Source organism: Schistocerca gregaria, chromosome 6 (assembly GCF_023897955.1).
Source record: "Schistocerca gregaria isolate iqSchGreg1 chromosome 6, iqSchGreg1.2, whole genome shotgun sequence".
Taxonomy (NCBI): domain Eukaryota; kingdom Metazoa; phylum Arthropoda; class Insecta; order Orthoptera; family Acrididae; genus Schistocerca; species Schistocerca gregaria.
In genome coordinates this window covers 109264453-109280693 of record NC_064925.1, presented here as the reverse complement: position 1 = coordinate 109280693, position 16241 = coordinate 109264453, and the positions used below count along the sequence as shown (strand labels likewise).

General features: G+C 43.6%; 1 protein-coding gene across 1 annotated transcript; it reads right to left on the bottom strand.

Moving 5' to 3' along the window:
• Window positions 1-8100: 8100 nt before the first annotated feature.
• LOC126278742 (zinc finger MYM-type protein 3-like) lies at window positions 8101-10519 on the bottom strand. Its single transcript, XM_049979019.1, is given in 3 exon segments — window positions 8101-8925; window positions 8927-9588; window positions 10084-10519. Coding segments are annotated over 3 exon segments (1923 nt in total).
• Between the last annotated feature and the right edge of the window lie 5722 nt (window positions 10520-16241).

Genomic DNA, 16241 nt, shown 5'->3' with positions numbered 1-16241 from the left:
TAGCTCGTCTCAGACTGGCTCTTTGTTCCACCTTTCTATCCATGCCAAACAAATTTTGTGCGCGCTACACAGTTCCGTACCCGAGGGGAACCGCACCACCTTTTACATACAAAATAACTAAGAACCCTAAGTGAGGATCAGCAATTACATAACAGCAACCAAACATATTAAATAAAATAGATCAGTTACACATATTGATATTTCCAGAAAAAAATTATTCACACAGAAATTGCAATTATTTATAGTAAGTTAGTCCCCTCCAACTGAGGCAAAGAATTTAACTAATAAAGACAATACATAACATATGATTAAACCAGGACAGCAAAGTTTCTACAAAGAAAAAGTACACATTTTATACAGTACCGAATTAATCATAGAATAGTTACAGAAGCTCAACGATGGAATGTTGAACAAAACAGAAAGCAAAAATGAACCAACAAAGGGTATGTAATGTCTAAGCTATGGTGTTACAAGCCGTGGACGTCCAAAAATCTAGTCACCTCTAATGGTTTCACAGCTGATCAACCTTTTAAGGTAGGTACTCACGACAGTAGCATGTGCACAGCCACCCAGCTGCGACGGTTCCGATATGCTCGTTCCCTGGCGCAGGGCCACGACAATCGTCCCTTTGCTAAGGACTCTCGTGTCAGAGGGTTATCCCATTTTCGGCCCATATCGTCGCTAGAATGATTCCCAATTTGTCTCTTTTCCGCTTTTATACAGGACGATTATAATTAAAGCTCTAGCTTCAAAACGCTGTAAAAAACGAACCACTTCTCAGAATGAAGTCAAATTTTAACAGAATATTATCAAAGAAGAGGAAAACATTATAGAGAAAGAAACAAAAAAGTAACGAATATTTTACCACTAGACGGTCCTGTAAGCGACAGAACATGGAAAACAGACACGGACTATACGGCTGTTCCACAGTACGTCTCTGACGCTCGTCTTAACTATCTCAAAGCAGGGTTGCGCACTTTTGGTAAAGCTCTTTTACAGGAACGGTGAGTATGCGACAGTAGCTCTGCAGAAGTTCTGAAAGCTCAGGCGTATGACAGAAGTCGTTGGTCCAGTGTCTCTAGAAAATGATTACGAAATTCGAAAAGACAGGTTCCTTTGAGTGCAATGTGACGGATGGAAGAAAGCAGCCGGTCGTTGTGGCCGAGCGGTTCTAGGCGCTTCACTGCGGAACCGCGCTGCTGCTACGGTAGCAGGTTCGAATCCTGCCTCGGGCATGGATGTGTGTGATGTCCTTAGGTTAGTTAGGTTTAAGTAGTTCTACGTCTAGAGGACTGATGACATCAGATGTTAAGTCCCATAGTGGTTAGAGCTATTTGAACCATGTTTTGGAAGAAAGCAGTTTATCCGACGACAGTAGAACAAATGGTTCAAATGGCTCTGAGCACTATGGGACTTAACTGCTGTGGTCATCAGTCCCCTAGAACTTAGAACTACTTAAACCTAACTAACCTAAGGACATCACACACATCCATGCCCGAGGCAGGATTCGAACCTGCGACCGCAGCAGTCGCGCGGTTCCGGACTGAGTGCCTTAACCGCTAGACCACCGCGGCCGGCGACAGTAGAACATGTCGCCACACCACTGCTGGTGATGTCGAGTTGTGAAGTGCAAACATGCAGTGAACGGGAAATTGACGGTCCGTAAAATTCTGCTAAAGCGTTCTGCATTGCTATCCATACAAAATTAACTATGTTCAGCAGTCGGTTCATGCTGATCTGCCAGCAAGACAAACGTTTGCCTTAGAATTTTGCTCCCATGAAAGTGGACAAAGTCCATGAAACATTCTGTGAACATTTCGCTCTCGAAGGACATGTCAGTACACGGAACTGCAGAATATTTGCAACGGAAAATCCACTTGCTCGTCAGCTGGTACGGCTTCATTGTGCAAAGGTAACTTTGCGGTGCGGCTTGACGGCATCGTTTATTGTAGGACCACTTTTTTTTTTTTTTCGAGGAAATGGGTCCTAAGGTTCCTGTTACCTGTACTGTCACTGGTAAACACTGTAAGAGTCTTTCACGCAACAACGAATTTCAATCAGTTATCAGCATGGCTGTTTAGGTGAGATCTTTATGATGCTGTATAGTGCTCCTCCGCACTTAGTACATTCAGTGAAGCAGCTTCTGGAGAGGCATTTTGGAAATGCTAGAATTATCACCTGTCAGCTCCCTACAGCCTCGCCGTCCAAATCTCCTGACCTTAATCCGTTTGAGGTTATCTGAAATATGCTATTTTCAGTGGTCCGATTAAAAACATAGCCAAATTAAAGGCAACATGTTCTGAACGCGACCCCTGAGACAATTCAGTCTGTTGTGGCACATCCTGTTAATGGGTTTCAACTTGTGGCAGAAACGATGTGCAGCATGTTGAATACATCTTGCTACAGTCTCGCGAGAGTTAACAACCGATCAGGTGTGAACAGGAGTCGTGCACTGGGAGTTCCGAACAAACTTAATTATGTGTATAGATAGTTCATCCATTACGAGCATCGACACAGATGCTGCAAGATATCGGTCCCAGCTATTCCAAGACTTTCGAGACTGTTTTAATTTCAAGTTCGAAGTCGGATAACAAATCACAAAAGGAAAATGTTTTGTACCATGTAATTACAGATCAACAATTTTCTGATTTTTTCGTCGAATTGTACTGTGAGTTATTTCTTCTTGAAACAATTTCTCAATTCTACGTCATAGGAAATATCCTACAGGTTTCAATGAATGAGTTGGCGAGTATCAAAATACACTCCTGGAAATGGAAAAAAGAACACATTGACACCGGTGTGTCAGACCCACCATACTTGCTCCGGACACTGCGAGAGGGATGTACAAGCAATGATCACACGCACGGCACAGCGGACACACCAGGAACCGCAGTGTTGGCCGTCAAATGGCGCTAGCTGCGCAGCATTTGTGCACCGCCGCCGTCAGTGTCAGCCAGTTTGCCGTGGCATACGGAGCTCCATCGCAGTCTTTAACACTGGTAGCATGCCGCGACAGCGTGGACGTGAACCGTATGTGCAGTTGACGGACTTTGAGCGAGGGCGTATAGTGGGCATGCGGGAGGCCGGGTGGACGTACCGCCGAATTGCTCAACACGTGGGGCGTGAGGTCTCCACAGTACATCGATGTTGTCGCCAGTGGTCGGCGGAAGGTGCACGTGCCCGTCGACCTGGGACCGGATCGCAGCGACGCACGGATGCACGCCAAGACCGTAGGATCCTACGCAGTGCCGTCTTCCGCTCACGCCCCAACATCGTGCAGCCCGCCTCTAGTGATGTCGCGACAGGCGTGAATGGAGGGACGAATGGAGACGTGTCGTCTTCAGCGATGAGAGTCGCTTCTGCCTTGGTGCCAATGATGGTCGTATGCGTGTTTGGCGCCGTGCAGGTGAGCGCCACAATCAGGAATGCATACGACCGAGGCACACAGGGCCAACACCCGGCATCATGGTGTGGGGAGCGATCTCCTACACTGGCCGTACACCTCTGGTGATCGTCGAGGGGACACTGAATAGTGCACGGTACATCCAAACCGTCATCGAACCCATCGTTCCACCATTCCTACACCGGCAAGGGAACTTGCTGTTCCAACAGGACATTGCATGTCCTCATGTATCTCGTGGCACCCAACGTGCTTTAGAAGGTGTAAGTCAACTACCCTGGTCAGCAAGATCTCCGGATCTGTCCCCCACTGAGCATGTTTGGGACTGGATGAAGCGTCGTCTCACGCGGTCTGCACGTCCAGCACGAACGCTGGTCCAACTGAGGCGCCAGGTGGAAATGGCATGGCAAGCCGTTCCACAGGACTACATCCAGCATCTCTACGATCGTCTCCATGGGAGAATAGCAGCCTGCATTGCTGCGAAAGGTGGATATACACTGTACTAGTGCCGACATTGTGCATGCTCTGTTGCCTGTGTCTATGTGCCTGTGGTTCTGTCAGTGTGATCATGTGATGTATCTGACCCCAGGAATGTGTCAATAAAGTTTCCCCTTCCTGGGACAATGAAATCATGGTGTTCTTATTTCAATTTCCAGGAGTGTATGTGACATAAGTCTCCATATCTTTTGATGGTATTGACTTAAGAGCTTAACATTTTATACCACCTCACCACGTTATATAATACAACGGCCTTGCCGCAGTGGATACAGCGGTTCCCGGGAGATCACCGAAGTTAAGCGCTGTCGGGCGTGGTCGGCACTTGGATGGGTGACCATCCAGGCCGCCATGCACTGTTACCATTTTTCAGGGCTCACTCAGCCTCGAGACGCCAATTGAGGAGCTACTCGACCGAATAGTAGCGGCTTTGGTCAACAATACCATCTTAAGACCGGGAGAGCGGTGTGCTGACCCCACGCCCCTCCTATCCTCATCCTTCACCGAGGATGACACGGCGGTCGGATGGCCCCGGTAGGCCACTCGTGGCCTGAACTCGGAGTGAGTGAGTGCTCACTATGTTATATAAATTTCGACTTCATACGTCTACCCATTCCTGAGCAAAACGGGTCTAAATAGACGGAGGAATAGACAAACAGTCTGACAACAAACGACAAAAATTTTTTTCGTTTGAAATAAGTACAAATCAACAATTTGGGATTTTTTTCCTTTAGAAGTGCTGTGTAACATTGCTTCTTGACAAATTTCATGAGTCTGTGTCAATGGGAAGTTCCTTATAAGTTTTGAGATGAGTGAGTTTGGGAGTATCAGAGTATGTGGCATGGCCGTATCTTTTGATTTCATTGACTTAAAAGCTTCAATTTTTTATGTGAGCAAGACACCGTAGATCTTAACATGTGACAATTTTCAACTGGATACGTCCACCCGTTCCTGACAACCAGGGTTCTGAATAGTCGTACGGACAGACAGACAGAAAGACAAGTAGACACACAATTAACAAAATGAGCCTACAAGGGTTTTACTGGTTGAGGTACAGAACCCTGAAAAACGATTTCACTGTTGCTTTTTATGCAGTTTTTGGCCTCATGACAATTAAAAACCGATGTTTCTCATTCGATCAGTTGCGATGTTGCTGTGTTTTATGGGCTTACCTATCAGTGCCGCAATTGTTGAAGGCCAAACTCGTGCAGTCTTTCACATTCCACAGCACGGTTGGTTTAATGTGCAACTCACACCACAGCCGTCGTATTGCGATCCATCTATCATTTGTGGTCGAACCTATGTACGTTATGACTCTTATAGCGCCATCTAGTTGGACAATTTTCGTTAATTTTTTTTCCATCTTCTTGCTAGTATTCCGTTCAAATTCCTTTCTTGCAGCGTTTTCAAACTGGAACTTTAAGTATAATCAGCCCGTGCTATTCTTATCTCATCACGTGCCCATGATGCCACCAGGTGACATTCAACCTCACTGTGGGCAGTGGTCATAATGGTTTGGTCCATCAGTATGTTGATGTGAAATGTTTCAGGAAGGGAAAAGTGGTGGGAGCGTAACGTGAAATGATCCATCTTCAGTGATCAGCGACAGACTGCAAACAATTTAAACACCATCGTGGGCACATCACAGACGATTGTGCTTTTCTTTTGTGGTAGCGCCACCAGCGACAATACCGCACTTATTTGTTATGAAATACAGGCATTTTGCAAATTGGGGCATCAAACTCTTGTTTCATTCATAATCCAGTATCGCCTGAAATATTTTGTTCCGGCCATTCTTCGTCAGAAAATATCTAGTTTACGACCCAGACCGGCTGTATAACGTTGCCCCTAACACTGTCACCCTCCTGTGGGTCTTAAAGAAAGACATCGCTACTAGGACTGTCGAAATGGTATTAATTATTTTTTGGAACGATTTCCTTATTGCAATTCCATCTAGAAACACGGCTGTATCAATACTTCTGTGACATCTGGTAGTGACCAAGTAAATTGTAAAACCATGTGTGCTTCCTTGTAACTAACATATATTCACCATGTAAATGCCACTGCGCCTATTCGGATTTAGATTATGACATGCTCTGTATACCTGCCATCAGTGGCGTTGATGTGGGGCACAAGAATAGCGAAATTCTGGATTACCCGCTGAAGTGTAGGAACATCGATACTATCGATGACCTCCTGATTGGCTGTTTTCAGCTCAGCAATGGTTTTGTCTTTAATATAGCCCGACAAAAAGGAGTCGCACGTGTTCAGAACCGGAGAACATGGCGACCAATCGAGGCCAAAGCCAGTGGCATCTGGTTATCCCAGAGCCAGAATGCGGTCCCTAAAGTGCTCCTCCAGGACATCAAACACTCTCCTGCTTCGATGAGGTCGAGCTCCGTCTTGCATGAACCACATCTTATCTAAGCCAGGATCACTTTGGATAATACGGGCGAAATCATCTTCCAAAATCTTCACGTATCGTTCGGTAGTCACCGCGCCACCAAGGAATATTCCGTGACAGGGCACTGCACACCACAAAGTCACCTGTTGAGGGTGAAGAGACTTCTCGATCGCGAAATGAGGATTCTCAATCCCCGAAATTTGCCAGTTTTCCTTATTGAGGAATCCATCCAAATGAAACTGGAATTAGTGGCTAAACCAACATATTAATTCCCATCATGCCCCGCGGACAACCGTGCAGTTGAACGTCCCAAACCGTTCAGAAGTTATGACGATATTATTTCATCTAGTTCAATAATTGACACCCTGTATACGAAATAGGTTCATCTCATGCAGATAGCGCTTGAAAAGTCCGCAGCTCGTGGTCGTGCGGTAGCGTTCTTACTTCCCGCGTCCGGGTTCCCGGGTTCGATTCCCGACGGGGTCAGGGATTTTCTCTGCCTCGTGATGACTGGGTGTTGTGTGATGTCCTTAGGTTAGTTAAGTTTAAGCTGTTCTAAGTTCAAGGGGACTGCTGACATAGATGTTAAGTCCCACAGTGCTCAGAACCATTTTTGAACCGCTTGAAAATGAGTCCTGCTCGAAATTAGTTTCTTTAACATAAAAAAAGAATTCACTGCAACTTTGGTGAAGTACAGATATGAAAGTACATTTCATGCAATATATTGAAGATGTAGAACAACTTAGATGAAGAAAGATATAGATTTACATCACTGTACATCCAAGAGGTAGAATTGTTTTCCACGCCTCAAGAAACAATTCTCCATATAATTACAAAAAAAAAACTTTTAAGTGCGAGGCGCGAAGAAGTTCACAACAAGCAAATTCGAAACTAGGTTAATTAAAAAGCCTATTGCAATTTCCAAGATGAGCTTTTTCATGAAAATGTTTTTACCCACTGTATTTATAGCCTGTTAATCATTATACATACATTGCTGGGGAACAAATTTTGGTGTTTCATGGTTAAAAACAAATTAGCTCCCCTGGAATAGCCATTCTAAATGTATTTCACATTTATTTATGTTCTCTTTAAGGTAACGCAATGGCTTGAATGACTCACTGTTCAAACACTAGACTCTGTTGGTACACCAGTTGCAAGGGCTAAAGCAGTCTCTCCAGAAAAGATTTCACCTACTGTCGAAGGTTTCGCTAAAAAATTTTCTGGAACCATTGAAATGGGCTGATTTTTATGTGCATCCACTGAAACATCTGGTCCATCTCCACTATCAGGTAACACAGCATCCACAGTTGAAGTTCCATCGAATGCATTCGATACAAGTGCTACCGATGCAGCACTTGCAGAAGGTACCATCGAATTAGTTGTAGCTGTCCCAACTGCACCAGTTACAGGCAACACACCAGACGGTAGGTTTTCTGAAAATGTATCTAATACCACAGGTCAACCTTGTGGACTCGAGGTAGCTCGTTTTGTTGTTTCAATTTTATTTATTTCTGTCTATGAATTCACTCAGAGGCACTGGTGCACTAATTGGCACAGGTTGTTTTGTTGCCAGGTCATTCAGAAAAGCTTGAACTCTTGATGAAATGGCAAGAGATGAAGTCAATGATCCACTGGACAGTGGTGTTACCACTTGTGGTTTTGTGACTGACTGTGCACCAAGGTTCATAGATACACCTGAAGATTCCTCTGATGCGACAGGAACTGTATCTGTAGGTACACACCCACCAGCCTCCCCATCACTCCTAATAGGCAGACCAGTGCTAGCATTTTGATGAGAGCGTTATAATGATGTTACTGCTGAAATTACTGGCGCTGCACCCTTATTTTGTGCAAGATCATTTGCAGGAGCTGAAGTAGAATTTTTATGGCTACCTGCTTTCGTTGGACCACCTGTTGGGATAGGAGTACTAGCTGTCAATGTCTCTCCAGTGGAATTTTTGTACTGCTCTTGAAACTTCATGACACAAGCACAGCTGCAGAAATTACGAATAGATGAATCTGACATGGCCAAGTGATACTGCATTCGCGTGAACACTGAACACATGTCACACAACATCCGCTTTGTAGGTGTGGCACTGACTGAGTACTGGTACAATGCCAGACAATTAAGTGAACACATCAGTAGGTGGACACCCCTAGCTGTTACACGCTTAATCATGTCAAAATTGTACTTCTTCACCTTGCACCAGTTACACGGAACAATTCTGCGATTTGCCAGTATGAACACATTCATACAGGTTCTGCAACAGAACCTGCGAGGTACTTCATCATAATACGCAACGTAATTATGTGCATTTGACAGGTCAAAATATTTCCTACATACATTACACTGATCTGCAATAATTCTGTTAACAAATTTAAAAGCAGCAAAACATGGTTCACTGCACAATTGGTTATAGACACCATTCAACATCACTTCGATAGTCACCAGCTTCTCATTATTACAGACCGTACACTGATGAATTACTGGTGGAGGTTTTTTATTACCACTCATGTAATCATATTTTTCCATACATTTCTGGCTGCAAAATTCCTTAAATTGACCTCGGTCACCAACAGGAGCCAAGAAACCTTCAGATCCACCTGATATATCCTTCTGACAATAAACAACAAACTTTAAGTCCTTTCTTGAATTCTTCAAGACATGTACTGCCACAGAATTGCCTGATGTCAAATCCGAAGCGCACACAGTACTTTCCCAGGCTACCACCAGACACAGAACTCTTGCAAAAACAACAGAATCCACCAAGGTCTTTCTGAAATTTTGCTAGGCACTCTTCTTGACAGAAATCCATCGTTTCCCATGCCAAGTTGTTCTCACTACCCGTAGCAGCAATCTGACATTGCCGGCATTTTCTGTGGCGATTGGCAATTTCTGGGGTTATTTCTTTATTTATTTTATCTCCTTTTGCTTGAAAAACTTTAACACATTCCTCTGAACAAATTTTTTTCACAACTCGATTGACCGTAACCTGATGATTACATACACGTATTCTACAACACTGGTAACATATCTGAGTAGCCTCTTCAGAAACTTGTTGCTCTAACTCTTCTGTGAAGATTGAATCTTGCTCAGCTAAAACCTTAATCTGAGTTTCAGCTTTCCTGGCAGCCTGTCTCTGGGGCTGTGTAGATTTCTGCCCAGATTTCTGCTCAGACTGTTTGATGTCCTTCCCAGTATATGATTTTCTTGCTCTGTTATTTTTCTGTAGCTGTCTCACAGGCACATTGGCGAACCTTGTATCTGCAACATGAGTATTAGATGGGACTGACAAAAAAGCATGGTCAGGTTTTTGATCCTCAGGTGTTTCTTCAAAAGTAGCAACTCTAGGCTTTCTTTCACATTTTCTTCAAAGCTGTTTGCATCTGGAGGCATTTCATCACTACCAAAGCCACCAGCATCCATATTTTCACAAGCAAGAGTACCATTTTGGAAACTTGATTTTGTCCTATTACTAACATTACCGTTACCCAGTGTCAATTGTAACCCCCCCTTCTGTATCTACACCATTTGCATGACTATTAAAATCACCACTTTGTTCCCCTTCCTGATTTGTCTCCATATCAGATCTTTCTGTATGGCACACTGCTGTTGCCTGGCTTTCCTGTCCTAAGTCCCTATTCAAAATGGAAACATCCTCAGGTAGTGTCGTATGGTTGCTCTGACCCAAACTGATAGAGACTGGTATTTGAATCTGTCCTATATCGGTATTGTCCTTCCTGCTGCCATCTTCTGAGTTTTCCTGATCTGCCATTTGCTTACTATCCAGAGTAAGTGGATCTTCAGTTGGAGCAACTGGGTAATCTGAGGAATCATCTTGACTAGATGTAATATCAACTGATGAAATGTCTTTAAATTCTTTTACATTACATATGCTATCTGTCCCATGTTTCGCTATAGGGTCTGAAGGAGAACTGGCACGATTTACATCACTATCTTCAACATCTTTACTGTCTTCTTCAACAGTTTTCAATTTCTTTCGTTCTGGTTCTTGTTTGGAACAATTCTCATTATTTTGTGAGATCTGCAACTTATCATGTGTGACAGTCTTGTTGTCATCATTAAAGATGGTTCTATCGGATTCACTTCCTGTCTGAACTCCACTAGAGCTACTTGATATAGTTCTCCTCCTCTTTCTTTTTTTAGTTCTTGGAGTTCTTGGAGTCCGCAGTGGCAGTTTCACTTTGTTTTCTTTCATAATATATCCACCACTACATTCCAGTTTTGAACTGGCATTCTGGGAGGTAAATCTGTTAAGAGTCTGCAGGGTCAAAAGAAAGGATTTCATTTTTTACAGCAGACACTACAGCCCATTTATTAGACTTCTCAATACTTAATTCAAATCAGCCTGATGGACTATAGCCAATATTTTTTAATGCATCAATAACATTTGTGTCGAGTCTTTCAAGGATAACACTGCCAGGCTTAAGTGACATCAAAACATTTGCATCTCCACTAGTCTCTATGTTGTTAGTACAACATCGAGTAACATGTTCAGAATAATAGTGACTATTTAACACATTCTTCTTATGCCACAATGTGTTACTACTATCATTGTTACCATTAGTAGAAATGCTGTCTTCACTGTTGGAGTCCCTGGCATTTTCTATAACATTTACAGAATTTAATGTAACTTCCTCATTACTGTCAGAAACTTGACTGAAATTATTTTCACTTCCACTACTCTGAACATTTATTGTATGTTGCTGGGTATCAAAATTTGTAAGTTTTGTTTCCCTATTTTCTCTTTCAATGTCTGAATCACTATCTTTAGCTATTTTTTTGACTTCTTCAGCAACACATGGCTCATTTTGCACATCACTCCCACTTTCAGGATTAGTATTCTTTTTAAATTCCTTGTGACTAAATAATTCACTGCCATTATTGATCACCACACCAAGTATTTTGGTATTACTCACGCCCAGTGGTTCAGAGCTGTTTCTAGTTAGTTCAGTGAAATTACTGTCAGTGCTGAAGAATTCTACAAAGTTTACATTTAAATCCCCTGTACTGCCAGATCCCTGATTATGTGTCCCATTTACATTACCTGTTTCTGTCTCAGCATTGAAAGCATCCGAAAGTCTCCCTGCAGCTCCTTCAGCACCAACAGTAATAATATTTTCAACAGAGTTTTCCACTGCACCACTACCTTCACTCACAGAACTAACTTTGTTTACACATTCTTTTTCTGCCAACACATTTATACTAGGGTCACCTGGTACTTCACTGGGATCACACTCAGTTTGAATACTCATGCTTTTAATTCCAAGACTTTTAAACTATGTGTTTTATAAGTGACGCCAATATTCAGGATGTTATATTTTAGATGATGATGTAAGATATGGCGTCAAACTTTATGAAAAGTAAATAGTGGGTGTCACTGCGGACAGGGACAGCGTACAAGTGACTGAGGCTGTCGGTTGTGATAAAATTAGGGACGACACTGAAGTAACGATTTTCCTCACAAGCGTAACATTTTTATTAATTCTGAGTTTTAAATCAGAACTTCATAAACGTTTCCGCACCTGTCCCTATGAAGTTTTACAATGGGCATTTCACGTAGCTTTAAGCGAAAATTATTCCACGTTGTGTTCATCAATCAAAATACTCAGTTCGTAGCTGCGTTCGGCCCTGGCAAACAGAGAAGCTACTGGACGATGCCACTCAGTGGTATTTGCCGTTCATTACACATTCCAAATACCTCTAATCAGTGTTGCTGTGTCCTGCTCGTCATCTCCTCCCACCTCTTCAGAACATCGTGATTTGAAACGTACCTTGCTTCGTGGAACTAGCTATCTTCGCCCAAAGTCATGTCCGTTGTACCTATCTGACAGTTAAGAGTTGTACACTCTGGGCCAGCCAATTTCAGACATTGTTTTAAACTATCCAAATTATATGTTTGGAGTTCATTGTACTGATGAATAAACTTCTGTAGATAATGTATGTAGTTATGATGGAAGCTACATATATGCCCCATAAAGTAACTGTTTTGATTTTCCCACTTTCCACAAGTTTTTTTTAACTAATAAGGTATGCCCACAGAAATATAATCTTTTCTAAGCGGTTTATTGACTTGTATTTTAAATTCACAAACAAGTGGGAAACTTCGGTAATGCTAGATTTGTCTCCTCCCATTCGTTACATGTTACAGCTCGAACATGTACCACAGCTCAGAGTATTCATTAGAAGATAATGCGTGTAGCACTGTAGAACAGTTTTTTCCTGTCATAAAAGGTAAGATTCGGTTGCGGTGGCCAAGTGCTTCTAGGCGCTTCAGTCCGGGACCCCGCGACTGCTACGGTCGCAGGTTCGAATCCTGTCTCGGGCATGGATGTGTGTGATGTCCTTAGGTGGTTAGGTTTAAGTAGTTCCAAGTTCTAGGGGACTGATGACCTCAGAAGTTATGTCCCATAGTGCTCAGAGCCATTTGAACCAACGGCGAATGAAACTGAACTCCAGCCAAAGAACAACTCTACGCTTTCCAGGACACTGCGTCTACCGTACCGACCGACCAAACGGCGCGACTGCGGGTGGAACAGCAAACATCACACACCGTGGCAGAGAACACACAAACATTGAGCTCTCTTAACTAGAAAGGTTACAGCCACGGCCGTTAGGCTGAGGTTCAACGGAGCGACCACTATGCTGACATCGGTATACAATCATCCTGGTAACATCATAACACGCGATATCAGCACATTGTTTAACACACCACCGCAATTGATAGCCAGTGGACACCCTAACGCTAGACACCCAATTGGAACTCACGAAGACAAGGGCAAGAAAAAAAAAAACCATGTTCGAAATGCACTAGGCCGAAACTATGAGTACGTTACACTAGCGCCTTCCGAATTGATGGTCGTACCCTACCGCAGGAACAACAGACCAGACGTAATAGACATGGCTCTCGTCAAGGGCATCACAGTCTCACTGAATGCTGAAGCTGTAAACGATTTGGCCTCGAACCATACACTTTACAAGGACGAAACTCTGCAATACAATGAACCACGCAGGATACTTAACTAGAAGCCCGCGAATTGGGCACTGTGCAAGGGAACGATTGATAGTCGTGTCCCAGAGACTCGCGAGATCACGCAAATACTGACTAAGCTGTCGAAGCCCTGACCACTGCGGTCACGACGCAATAACTGGTACCATTCCAGCACTTACACCACAACAACGCACAACCCCAGGAAATCCAGGGTTAGACGTCAATGAGAACCGTCTCAGGAGATATTGGCACAAACTGCACATTAACAGATTCCAGGCCATCATACGGGAGAGGGGGGGGGGGGGGGGGAGGGAATTCAAACATTTAAAACCACACAGTGGGTCAACGCCCTCGCAGGGCTGGATACCACACGACCTAAAATGTGCAACTAGCCCATCGTTTCACCAAGAAGAAAAATGGCACTCCAACTTTATAAGGAACTGACGGACCAGCATGCACCGCATTCTGAGCTGGTGACCAGAACACCAGCAGCGTCATTCACATACCGAATCTAGCATCTTCCGCGCTTGCATTCACGCCTAAAATGGGCCACGTGCGACGAAATAAGATTTGATAGTACACATAAAATTACACACGGCAGGTACAAAAGCTCCTGGTCCCGATGGCATTCAAAACCGTGCCCTACAGGATTTTGCGCATAAAGCTATATAGAGTATCCCACACATATTGCGAATGCCATTCTACGACACCAACACTTCCGTGCCTTTTGGAAGGTGGCCAGTGTCCTATGTTGAGAGAGCCAGGGAAAGATCACTCCCTCCTACAAAACTACGGATCCATCAGTCTGCTGTGCTCGCTCAGTATGATTGTTCAGAAGGTGATTCTCAAACATCTCACTAGGCATTGCACAACCAATGACACCCTGAGAAGGGAGCCATTCGGATTCAGGAATCATCACTCCACAACACAACTCCTCCGCGTAGCTGAACACACTACAACATAACTACAGGGGCGGTGTTCATGGACATCTGGCATCGTCTGTGGCACAATGGTCTCATTCGCAAACTCGGCGATGCTGGTTTACCAGATGAACTCGTATGTCTCATCCACTCATATCTCACCAACAGAAGCTTCAACACTGACGTTCATGAAAAACAGTCAACATGACACGATATACAAGAGGGAGCAGCCCAAGGCGTCATTTTAGGGCCCTCTTGTTTAATCTGTACATGAATGACTTTTCAGCTACACAAAATACCATGGTAGCCATCTATGCGGAAGACACTGCCATCCTGGCGCGAGGCTGGAAACTGTCAAACATTAATTCACGATTACAAATAGCACTCAGAACTGTCTTGAACGATTGCGTGTTAAAGTAAAGGTCGACAACTGCGAGGTTGCTCTATCCACACGCAGATCGAAACAACTACGCAAACATCATCACTGCAGACAAATAACACAACACACACACCCAGTACGTTTCTGTACGAGAGTGAGGTAACTCGGCGTCTGGAAGGACCGTAAACTTACTTGGGTGAAAAGGCACTGAATACGTAACCAATCGAGCAAACACATGGTTCAAACAGCTTTACTCTATGAACACGCAAAGCGCACTGAATAGTAGGGTATCGAGGACCATGTACACGGCACTAATTAGACCACTGGTGACATATGTAGCTCCATTCTCGAGACACGAGGCTCCAACACGGCTGCGCGGCCTGCAGGTCACACAGAACAAAGTGCTACGTATCACAAACAATGTACGCGTACACACCCACTGTGGACCTTCACAGAGAACAACGCCTCGAGACTCTCAGTGCGGTATTCAAAAAATCTCGCCTACCACTACTCAGGAACTCGATACGCTAGAAAGAGTAATCCACTAAATTACAGGCCTATATTAATTTCGATGTGCAGCAGGATTTAGGAAAATGTATTGTGTTCGAACATTATGAATTACTCGAAGAGAACGGTCAGTTGACACACAGTTAACACGACTTCAGAAAACATTGTTCTCATGAAACGCAATTAGCTCTTTAGTCACAGAAAGTATTGAGTGCTACTGCTAAGGGATTTCGAATTGATTCCGTATTCCAACATTTCCAGAAAGGTTTTGACACTACACCACACGAGCGGCTTGTAGTGAAATAGAGTGCTTAAGGAATATCGTCTCAGTTATGTGACTGGATCCCTGATTTCTTGCCAGAGAGGTCTCAGTTGGTAGTAATAGACGGAAGTCATCGAATAAAACACAAGCGATTTCTGGTGTTCCCCTAGGTAGTGTTATAGGCTCTTTGCTGTTCCTTATGCATATAAACGATTTAGGAAACAATCTGAGCAGCTGTATTAGGTAGTCTCCAGATACTTCTGTCGTTCGTCGTCTAGTAAAGTCATCAGAATATCAAAAGATAAAAAGAAATTGCAAAACGATTTAGAAAAGATATCTGTATGGTGAGGAAATAGGCAGTTGAACCTAAACAATGAAAAGTGTGCTGTCATCCACCTAAGTGCCAAAAGGAATCTGTTAAACTTCAGTTACATCATAGCAACTTAAATGTGGAAGAACACGTAGAAAATGGTGTGGGGAAGGCAAACCAAAGAATGCGTTGTATTGGCAGAACACTTAGAAAATGTAACAGATCTACTAAAGAGACTGCCTAGGGTACGCTTGTCCGTCCTCTTTCCATGTGCTGCTGCCCGATCTGGGGTCCTTACCAGGTAGGATTTACGGAGTACATCGAGAAATTTCCAAGAAGAGCAGCACGTTTTGTGTTATCATGAAATAGGGGAGAGAGTGTTACTGACATGATTCAGGATTTGTGGTGGACATCATTAAAACAAAGACGTTTTTCGTTGTGGCGGAATCTTCTCACGAAGTTTAAATCATCACCTTTCTCCTCCAAATGCGAAACTATTTTGTTGACACCGGCCTGCTTAGGAGAAACGATCATCATAATATAATAAGGGA